At 49.6% G+C, this 11,412-nt stretch overlaps 1 protein-coding gene across 1 annotated transcript; it reads right to left on the bottom strand.

The window, feature by feature from the left end:
• Positions 1-769: 769 nt before the first annotated feature.
• Positions 770-7,612, bottom strand: Znf436 (zinc finger protein 436). Its single transcript, XM_021159664.2, is given in 4 exon segments — positions 770-2,022; positions 4,888-5,014; positions 5,705-5,759; positions 7,102-7,612. Coding segments are annotated over 4 exon segments (1,485 nt in total). The 5' UTR covers positions 7,152-7,612.
• Between the last annotated feature and the right edge of the window lie 3,800 nt (positions 7,613-11,412).

The following is an 11,412-nucleotide window of genomic DNA, read 5'->3' as shown; positions in this document are numbered from 1 at the left end:
CTAAAGTGATTATTGAAGAAAATACAGAAGCCTGATAATTGGCAGTCTCGATGGCTATCTCTTGCTGACATCACCGCCCATGGGCCCTTGGTCCTCAAACCTGTGCCTCCTGTTTCCCATTACATTGTATCTTCGGTCAGCTTTCAAAAACATGCAAGCTATACCCAAGTGAGAAACAAGGAGAAACCCTGTGATCACTGCTTTCAGCAGGCAGAATCCTGTGCACAAGGAGATGTTTAGATATGAAGGTGAGCTACTCAAAATAAAATAAAATAAAATAAGAGCCCTTTGGAAGGGATGTGTGTGAGCCCAGCCACTACAATTTGTCAACAGTCGCAGCTCAGGGAAAGGCCACCTGCCTTCTACCAAAGCAGTTGTGACCATCCTATTCCCCCCCCACCCCACCCCCGGCCAAAGATACGAGAGAGAGGAAAAAAAATTAAAGATGTACTCCATCTCCAGGCCTGAGCATCAGCCAGCATCTTGTCCTCTGGTCTTCAGCTCTCAAGTTACTCGGGAGGGGGCTGACTTTGATGAAGTAATTCATATGATAATCAGTGAATAAACATCACCGTTTTGGAGGAAGGGACAGCATCCCGGAAGCGAAGCTGTGGGTCAGAATTTCAAAAGGGTTGCTTTCTTTCGTGTTTTAGACTGTAGCCAGGGAAGCCAGAACATTAAAAACAAAAGAGCTGTCCTAAGGAAGCTCACTGATATCAAACGTCACTTGGCCTCCAAACGAGTCCTTTCTCACCCGGGGTTACAGGGCCTAGTCGGTATGAACTCTCTTGTGTTTAATAAGCGCTGAGCTCCGGCTGAAACTCTTATCACACTCGGTACATTCGTAAGGCTTCTCTCCTGTGTGCACTCTCTGATGCGTGATGAGGTTGGAGCTCTGCGTAAAGCCCTTTCCGCACTGCACACATTCGTAGGGCTTTTCTCCCGTGTGGGTTCGCTGGTGCTTGATGAGGTCGGACCTTTCCCCAAAGCTTCGCCAGCACTCGTTACACTCGTAGGGCTTCTCCCCGGTGTGGATCTTCTGGTGCGTGATGAGGTGCGAGCTGCGGCTGAAGCTCTTCCCGCAGGCCGTGCACTCGTACGGCTTCTCGCCCGTGTGAGTCCGCTGGTGCTGGACGAGGTGGGAGATGCGGCTGAAGTTTTCCCCGCACTCGTTACAGTGGTAGGGCTTCTCCCCGGTGTGCGCCCGGCGGTGCCGCACCAGGTCCGAGTTCTGGCTGAAGTTCTTCCCGCACTCGTCGCACTTGTAGGGCCGCTCCCCGGTGTGCACGCGGTAGTGCTTGATGAGGTCGGAGCGCTCGCTGAAGCCCCGCCCGCACTCGTGGCACTCGTAGGGCTTCTCGCCCGTGTGAGTCCGCTGATGCTGGGCGAGGTGCGAGCTGCGGCTGAAGCTCTTGCCGCACTCCTCGCACTCGTACGGCTTCTCGCCGCTGTGGGTCCGCTGGTGCTGGATGAGGTGGGAGAGGCGGCAGAAGCTCTTGCCGCACTCGGTGCACTTGTGAGGCTTCTCGCCCGTGTGGATCGTCTGGTGCTGGATGAGGTGCGAGCTGCGGCCGAAGCTTTTCCCGCACTCGTTGCAGTCGTAGGGCCGCTCGCCCGTGTGCGTCCGCTGGTGCTGGATGAGGTGGGAGCTGCGGCTGAAGCCCTTCCCGCACTCGTAGCACTTGTAGGGCCTGTCTCCCGTGTGCGTCTTCTGGTGGCGATTGAGGTCTGAAATCTGACTGAAGGCTTTCCCACACTGAGAACAAATGTGGTAGCGGATGCCGGTGTGCGCTTCCTTGTGGACAAGCAGGTCGGTGACTTGCTGGAGAGGGTAGCTGACCCACTCCTCCGCTGTCAGGTCTCCCCACGGCCTTTCTGCCCGGTCCCCACTTTCGAAGGCCTCTTCGCTTCCAGGATTCTTCTCGGCATTCTCAAGAGGCTATTCCGACATGGTCGCGAATTCCACATCGTCACTAAACTCCTGTTTGGGGTTGGCTTCATTCTCGCTCCTGATCTCGAAATCTGTATGGAGAGTGCAGAGTCAGGTCAGTGCACGCCATACCTGCTGAGTTCTAGACGCTGGACTTGGGGGGTTAGTTATCCATCTAGTCCCGGGGCTGGAGAGTAAACCTGGGATTTTGTGTATGCAGTTTAAAAGCTTTCTAAAGCTCAGCTCCACCACGCCACCTGGTACTGAGCTTGCGCGCTCTCGCGCTCGCTCGCGCGCGCGCTCTCTCTCTCTCTCTCTCTTAGTTTTTCGAGACAGGGTTTCTCTGTATGTAGTCCTAGCTATCCTGGAACTTGCTCTGTGGACCAGACTGGCATAGAGCTCAGAGATCAACCTGCCTCTGCCTCCTGGCTGCTGAAATTAAAGGTGTGCGCCATCACCCCATCAAATCAGGTTTCTTTTTTTTTTTTTGGTTTTTCGAGACAGGGTTTCTCTGTGTAGCCCTGGCTGTCCTGGCACTCACTTTGTAGACCAGGCTGGCCTCGAACTCAGAAATCCGCCTGCCTCTGCCTCCCGAGTGCTGGGATTAAAGGCGTGCGCCACCACGCCCGGCCAGGTTTCTTAGTACATGAGAGAAAACTGTATGTAATAGGTATGTTCCCTGAAAAGACCCTATGGGTAAATTAGTTTACTAACTAGCCACAAACAAACTGAAAATCTAAGAGAGGCTGGGAAGATAGTTTAGAGAGGAAAGTATTTGTTGTACAAACATTAGAATCTGGTGTGGGATATCAGGCACACTCATAAAAACTGCGCATACCATTAATCCCAGCGCTTAAGGTGATGGTCAAGTGGATCCTGGGGGCTTGCCCGCCAGTCTCACTGAAAAAGCTAGCTCCAGGTCCAATGAGAGGCCGTGTCTCAAAAGTAAGGTGGAAACGGACAGAGGAAGGAGCTGAAAGTGAAGCCCTGGCTTATACCCAGGCAAATGTTATCTGCACATCCATGTGCACACACAGGCATCTACCCCATCACACGCGCACAAACACACACACAGAGAAATCCAAATGTTTAATAATACATTAAAGGACCCAAGGAGCCCTGAGATAACAACCTTGAGGAGCCTGAGAGATGGCTCAACGGTCCAGAGCGCTTGCTGCTCTTGCAGACGACCTGAGCTCAGCTCCCAGCACCCACAACTATTTGCAACTCCAGTTCCAGGGGATCTGACACCCTCTTGTGGCCTCCATGGGCACCAGGCATGCACGTGGTACACAACACACACTCAGATAGAACATACACACACATTACAAGGAGAAACTAAACAATGAATCGCCTTGAAAACAGTTACTAATCCTCCCCCTACATTTATCTGGGTAAGAAAAAAAATCTTTTGGTAATTCTATCTAAGAAATGCTCCTGAGACAGAATGTAGGGATTCAAAAGTGTATCTTTTAAAAGAGGCTCCTTTCTTTCTTTTCTCATTCTTTTTTTNTTGTTGTTGTTGGGTGGGGTGATATAGTTAGGTTCTCTTTAAAATAGGTCTGAGTAAATAACATAGTGATGGCTGTTGAATCTTTACTTCACGTTTAATTATGTGTCTGCATCTAGGTTGGAGTATGTGTACATCTGATTGCATATGCCTTCAGGGGCCAGAAGAGGGCATCTAATCCCCTGGAGCTAGAAATACCGGTGGTTGTAAGGTGCTGCTATGGGTGCTGGGAACCGAACTCAGCACCACAGCAAAAGCAAGGTCCACTCTTAACATCTGAGGCAGCTCTTCCACCCGTTCCTGGATTTGTTCACTTTGCGTTTGGTAATGGAGTTGTTGCTGCCTTTAAAGAACAATTTGAGGGACAAGAGCTCAAGGAAGTAGGGGAGGGGAGCAAATCAGATCCAAATATTCGGACACGTGTCTATGAAAATGTCAAAATGAAATTCATTTTTAGTATCACCTAAAGATGAATAAAAAATAAAAAGAAGAATCCGAGGAAACTGGGACATCAGAGAGAGAGAGAGAGAGAGAGAGAGAGAGAGAGTCAGAGTCCAAGCAAAGAAAACCTGTCAGGTCGCCTTCTGTTCTGAGAATAAAAACATTTTAAAATATCTCAGTCCTGTGTCTGGCTGTATGCGGGACTGGGGATGAAGCTCAGGGCTTCAGGTCTGCTAAGCAAGCGCTCTACCAACTGAGCTGCATCTGCAGCCTCACGACTTCTCTGAATAGGATCTGTGAGCTGACTATTCAGTGGTTCTTCTGAAACAAGACTGGGGCTGGAGAGATGGCTCAGCAGTTAAAAGCACTGACTGCTCTTCTGAAGGTCCTGAGTTTAAATCCCAGCAGCCATATGGTGGCTCACAACCATCCGTAATGAGATCTGACGCCCTCTTCTGGTGCATCTGAAGACAGCTACAGTGTACTTACACATCATAAAAGAAAAAAGAAACAAGACACACTTGAAGGATAATCGCCTCTGAAAGATCTCTAGACAAGAACCAACCTAAAGTACCTGAGGCAAAGCTGCAGCTATGGAGCCAAAACAAACATAGAAGGGAGGTTTCTGTCCTCCTGTGAACCCGCCTCAGAGCCCTCATCTTCCAGCGCCCCAGAGAAAAAGCACCATTTATAGGGCATTTATGTCCTGGCGAGCACCAGAGTGTAAGACCTGTTTGGTCAGTAATCTGTACAAACAGGCCACAGAGCCGCTAATGACTCAGGGCACGAGAATCCTCAGAGTCTCGGAAACGGCAGAAACTTTACTTTTCATTTAAGACTGGGAAACACGGATCTTCCCACACTTGAAGATTTGAATGAGCACCAAAGCCAGTAACTAACCCTGTGGTTTTACTTAACAACAAACAAGGCTGTATTGAAAGACCTAAGCTGTTCTGACAGTTTCAAAGCCCATAAGAGGTAAGACAAGATAAAAGTCCTCACTCACCCAGTGAGACAACATTTCCATAATTCTCCTGCATCACATCCCTGTAAAGATCTCTCTGTGTAGGATCCAGAGGTCTCCATTCTTCCCGAGTGAGGTACATGGCCATATCTTCAAATGTCACAGGGGCCTGAAATCACACAATGCTTCCTCACTACTTGGTATCTAGGAGTTTAGAACCAGCTTTTCTTCTTGAAATTAGAGACATGGTTAGAAATGTTGAGAAGGCAATGGCATTAAGTCTCATCTGTAGAGTCCGAAGGGAAAAAAAAATAATAAAGAAAGAAGAAAAAAAGACATGTGGTCAAAAGGCAGGGGCAATCTACTAGCTTCCCGCTCAGGCCATCCCTGCCCACTTTGGATCCTTACATACAAGGCTCTCCTTTTCTTAGACCAGTGAAATTCTTGTCTTTAGGGCCCAGTTCTAGCGCCAACTGCTGTTCTGTTTCTCCCCACCCTTTATCGCTCTTCGCTCCATCCTTGGACACCACATTTAGAATTAACCACTCCACACCATAATACGTCCTTGCTCAGGCCAACAGAATACCTACCATATCGCATCCAGGTTAACCGGACACACCGTTCTCCCTACAGATTGTTGGCAAGAAGGGTACCACCCATCTTGTATGGTTTTATTCTCCTCAATATTTAGTCTTACAGTGGGTGTTCGATATATGCTTGTATATGGTTATATTAGCCAACTCTAAGCCCGTATACTAAGCAGAATAGCGAAATGAGCTAATCCCAGAGAATTTCCTATAGGGGTTTGCAGACCGGGAAACACCGGGCAAGATGGGTAAGCAGAGCCCCCGGGGCTTACCTGAGTCCCAGACATGAGCAGGGTGGCTGCCATCTCGGGCTCAAGCGTTCGTCTCCTGGGAGAGAGAGATCAGGAAAACCAGCTAGCAGACAACGTTGAAGGAGACGAAAAGCAGGGCGTGAGGCGCGGCAAGAGGCCCTGCCCACTCCCTAGGGCTGGAGTTCTGGTCGCAGGGTATGAGGGGAAGGCCCAGGACTGGTCACTCTCCTCCCTGACTCCCGAAGAGTCACCCACTCTCCGTGTCTCGGTTAATATCGAGTACGTGCAACGTTAGGGTAGGAGAGGGCAGGCACTGGCTGGGTGCCCCCTAGGCTGGGGGGTCAGGCCGATGCAATTCGAGGGAGGAGGCTTTCAACCCAGCCCATAGAACGCCTCTGCTCTGCCATCTCCGGGCTGGGACCTTTCCGGCAGCAATCCCAGCCAATCAGCGAAAAGAAATCATAAAAGATCTAACCAATCAGAAGCCAAACCATCAGCCCTCCTCCTGCGGCGTGGCCGAGCAGCTCCATCACGCGTGCGCGCACCTCGCGGCCTGACGGGACTTCGAGTTTCACTCTGGCGTACAAAGCCACTTAGCGGCCAAGAGCAGGGGAGGGAAAAGAACAAAAGGGAAGAAACAGGACCGCGACCTTCAAGACCAGTGAGAATGCCCACACACACACTTTTTTCTTGGAAACCACAGCACGACTCAGCAAAGAAAGCTGCTGGGTTGTTTTTTTTTTTTTTTCTCATGGCCCTACGACCATCTTTGAGTCATATATTATCCGCGAGGTTAGATTGAGTGTGGAAGCCCGGGCTGACCTCAGCTGAGATCACCCCTCATTTGACAGCCCAGGCCAGAGCGGGAAAAGGCTTCTTTTTCCTCCCTCGGGAGACTCCCTGGCCGGGATGGAACTTTGGGCCCCGCCCACGGACTCACAACACCTCCCAACACCGCCTGCAGCGCTCGCTTTCTGGATACGAGAACTACAACTCCCAGTAGGCCCTCCGGCATTCACAACCCACCCCAGACTACATATCCCAGGAGGCCTCGCGTCCTCTGTCGGGTGCTGGAGAGCTGTCCGTGGCCCGGCCCAGGGTGTTCCAATGTTAACCCTGTAGGGAGTGTCTCGAGCTCTTTTATAGAGAAGGAGCTCAAGTGCACCCATCTAAGACGCCAAAACATTGAAATCAGAAGGGGGGGGGGGGGGGGAGGGTGTGTAGGGAAATAGCTGGCCCTGGAGTGGGAGACTCAGGGACTTGGTACTATTGAGGGTGTCTCTGCTGAAAGGAATCTTGGAGACCTCCCAACATCATGAAAACCTTAGGCCTGCGACAACCTGGAGTCCTAAGGATGCTAGTAGTCTCTGTTTCAAAGAAATCACAAACCCAGATTAGAACAGAACGTACAAGCTTACCTCCAGTTCTGTGGTCGCTGGCTCCTCAGAGATCTAAAGAGGCCTGCCATTCAGAAAGGTTCTAGATATCACCAGCAGATTCCAGAGATCTCAGGGCCACGAGTAGAAATCCGAATCCATGAATTAACAGGCAAAGGACAGGGTTTGATTGTAGGATGAGCACAAAGCTTCAAGACTGCAGAGACTGTTCTATAGCTCCAGGAAACAACAATCTCATAAACAGATCTCCGAGGCCACAACAGCTGGCCAAGAAACATCAGCATTGGCTATGCTGCATTCACTAAGAATCCTCCAAATGGAAGGACTTGTAGCCTTCCCTTTCCCTAGCGGGGATGAAGGAATTAGACAATGGAAGGCGAGGGCTAAGCAAAACAGGGATTCTGTGTGGGGAAGAGCTCCCAGCTTGCTGTAGCCTTGGAGAGGGAAGTGATGGAAAAAGAATATAGCAGCTTATTAGGGACTCCCACCCTCTTCAAGTTATAAATATCCCCAAACCTTGGCTTGATGCCCAGACGCCTGTTGTCTCTGACTGAACGGGAGACTTCTCTGCCTAGGCTGGGAGAAGGGACTTTTCTTTCGTTTTACAGATACATCCACACACACTGAAGGACTTGGGGAATTTTTTTTTTTTTTCAAATAAGACTCCCGGCCGTGCTTTTATTAGAGTGTTCTGTTCCCAATGCCCAGTTATTTGTGGCTACATGACTCAGGGGTCTAAAAAAACGAGCTAGTAGGACCCCTACCAGCCATAATGGATCTATTCTACCTGTGCTTCTCTTGTGCTTCCAAGGGTAGGCCTAAAAAATGTTTAGATGCCACAAAACTGCACTATTCTATTTACTGTAAAATGTATCCAGCCACCATGTAAGTTAGAATCCTGAAGGATTTACAACAGCCAGAGTATGGGCATAAAGATTGAACAGACCTAGGCTGGGTATCTTTCAGAAAAATCTCTCCAGGCCCACTTCCTTTTTTAAATTTCTGCATCCCTTTTTTAAATTTTATTTTATCTTTAATTATTTATAAAGGGGAGGGATATGAGCATGTGAGTACAGGTGCCTGGAGAAGCCAGAAGAGAGTGTCCAGTTCCTGCTGGGATTACTGGTGGTGGTGGTTAGCGTCCCTCTAGGCTCCGCCCAGCAGTTACCTAGCAACAGCCTGTCTCTACCCCAGGTACTAGCCTGGAGCCAGGCAGTATAAGGACTGATCTATCTCTCTCTCTCTCTCTCTCTCTCTCTCTCTCTCTCTCTCTCTCTCTCTCTCTCTCCCTCCCTCCCTCCCTCCCTCTTCCTCTCTCTTTTCCCCACATGTCATAGCCAGCCTTTCTTTTCTTCTCTTACTTTCTTCCTCTCTCTTCTCTCTGTCCTCTCTTCCCCTTCCTCTGCCTCTATCCCTTTCCAGGTCCCTGGCTCCCTTCCCCCAATAAACCCCCTTTTATACCAGACCTAACTGTTTGGGGGGACACCTTGGCAGAGCCCAATGAAGTGCTCTCTCTTGAATTATTATGCTACGTTTGTAAAATACCACAGTTGTAAGCCACCTTATATGAGCACTGGAAAACAAATTTGGGACCCTTTGCAGGAGCAATGTACTCTTTGAACCACCAAGTTACCTCTCCAGCCCTTCTCTCCTTTTCTGTACAGTTGGAATTGCCTCTGCTAAGGATGTTGAGGAGGGATTTAAAACACACCTGCACAAAATGAACACTAAGACCGTAGGTATTTGGATGATCCTGCCTTTCATAGCAGGAGAAACTTCCAGAAATGCTGTGGGTATATTCAGTGGCCTGAAGGTCTGGGAAGTCCACTCTGGGATGACTTTTATCTTCACACTATTTCCGCTGGAAATCCAGCCAGTGGGCGGTGTCAAGTGAGTGGTCCGTAGAGCCTACCCGGGATTACCAGCAACCCAGCAAATTGAGGCCTCATTCAGAGAACACGGAGTCAGGGGTCAATAACCAAACTCCGAGAACAAGGAGAGTGACTGGTGTTGAGGCAGTCTGCTTAAGTCAGGTCCCTCCCTGGAAGGGCCTCCCTCTCAAGGCTCTTCTAGGAGATCTTTTGTAAACTCTGAGGCCTTTTGTTCCGCTGCTGCCAAGCTTTAAACCCTCTTTTGTCCCTCCTGCTTTTCCTTTTATTCCTAAGGACTGTGCCCGCGAGCAGGATGGCTCTGTGTGCCCTGCTTGTCAGCTTGCCCCTAGTGTGTGCTTTTTCTTTACCCACCTGGGAGAGGAGTGCAGGTGGGAGCAGATCAGGAAGCCCCTGGAGGAGTGGGGAAGGGAAGACAGAGGCTGTGGGGCTTCCTGTTCCTGTTAGTAGCTTGCCTCCAAGGGTTGGGAGGCAGTCCCTGGAGGAGGAAGCCACTTCCTGCCCTATTGTTCTCTTCTGGGTTTTCTAGATTGAGCTGGAAAGTCCTGTCTGTTCCATCAGCATTCAGCAAATGATGATGACCTACTGTGTGTGGAGGCTTCCCGCTAGCCTGGTCCATCCTGGGGAAGTGAGGACCCTTCTTGCATGTCTTTAAAGTGTGCATTTGCTACTGGGTGAGTGTTCCTGTGGGGCTCTGTAAATGAATCTTTTTCATGAATATTTTTAAAAGATTTATTTCATTAATGTGTGTGTGTGTGTGTGTGTGTATGTGGGTGTGGGTGTACGAGTCACATCCCCTGGAGCTGGATTTACAAGCCATCGTGAACTAGTATGCCACCCAACATGGGCACTGAAAACCAAACTCTAAAAGAACAAATATGTTTAACATCTCTCCAGCCCCATATTTTAATAAACCCTATGGTTATCTAGGATCAGTTCAATTGCAGCTTTTTTTTTCTTTTTTCTTTTTCTTTTCTTTTCTTTCTTTTTTTTTTTTTTTTTTTTTTTTTTTTTTTTTTTTTTTTTTTTTTTTTTTTTTTTTTTTTTTTTTTTTTTTTTTTTTTTTTTGGTACCAGAAGCATTAATGTGTTAAGCATTTAAAACTATGTCTCGGGCTGGAGAGATGGCTCAGTGGTTATGAGCACTGACTGCTCTTCCTAGAGGTCCTGAGTTCAAATCTCAGCAACCACATGGTGGCTCACAACCATCCGTAATGGGATCCGGTGTCCTCTTCTGGTGTGTCTGAAGACAGCTACAGCAGACTCATATGCATAAGATAAATAAACAAATCTTAAAAAAAAAAACAAAAACCTACATCTCTGTGTTTGTAATCCTACTTTCGAACGTTCTTTTTCAAAGGAAATGACCTGGGTCTCCCTTGCCCTTACAGCTGCGCCTAGCCCGCCATTCCGTCATGTCCCTGTCCACCACCCCCTTCTCACTGGGAAGGTGGGAGGTGACACCCAAGCAGTCTTGCAGACTGTAGACACTTCGGAGGTGGAGACCGACCGACCGTGNGAGGGAGAGCTTTCGTCTTGAACAGTTTGTGCGAAGCCACAGAGGCGTGAAAGGGCCGCTCTGTTCCAGCAGGGCTTGGGTTTCTTGGGACAGGAGGGAAGAGTGGCAGGGGAGGGAGCAGGGCAAGCCTGTCTGTCTGTCTGTCTGTCTGTCTCTGCCTTTGCCTGCAGATCAGTAAAGCTGGTGGTAAGTCCCACAAGCAAGGCCCTGGGGTTGGCCTGGCCCTGGGGTTGGCCAGCAGACTGGCTTTGCAGGAGGGAAGCAGGCCCCAAGGAGTGGGGAGCTTGGCCTCATAATGCTTCTGCTGGTCTTCCTCAAAGAAAGTAGTTTCCAAAAAACTGTAGACAATGGTACTGAAAATGCACAACCAGAACAAGCAGTGTTCTCTAGGCTTCAAGGGCATCAGCTGAATCCAGGTCGTTAAGCCCCTTCTGAGCTAGACACTAAGCTGAGAATTGGGTGCCACGCCCTACTGACTGCAGGGCTGCTGTGAGGATCAAATGTGGGGGTGACTGGTGGATGCAGCTCAGAGCGAGGACAGAAGTAGAATAGGGAGGCTACTGCCCTGGGAGCCCAGTGGAAGGGCTTTCCTCCATCCCAGAAAGGGAACTGTGAGAAGGCAGGGTGTTGGCTGCTGGCAGCAGTGGTGGAGAGAAGGGCTGCTCAACAGAAGGATCACAATGTATCTGAGAGGCTCTGGGTAACACTGTCCTGAGTTAAAAGATGATGGAGGACTAACAAACAAGCCAGACCTGGTAGCCGCAATGAGATGACTAAGAAAGACGTCAGGAAGTGGAGCACTGGAGAGAGAGCTCAGTGGTTAAGAGTACTTGCTGCGCCGGGCGGTGGTGGCGCACGCCTTTAATCCCAGCACTTGGGAGGCAGAGGCAGGCGGATTTCTGAGTTCGAGGCCAGCCTGGTCTAC

Source organism: Mus caroli, chromosome 4 (assembly GCF_900094665.2).
Source record: "Mus caroli chromosome 4, CAROLI_EIJ_v1.1, whole genome shotgun sequence".
NCBI lineage: Eukaryota > Metazoa > Chordata > Mammalia > Rodentia > Muridae > Mus > Mus caroli.
The sequence above is the reverse complement of the archived record's forward strand: the minus strand, read 5'-3'. Positions and strand labels throughout refer to the sequence as shown.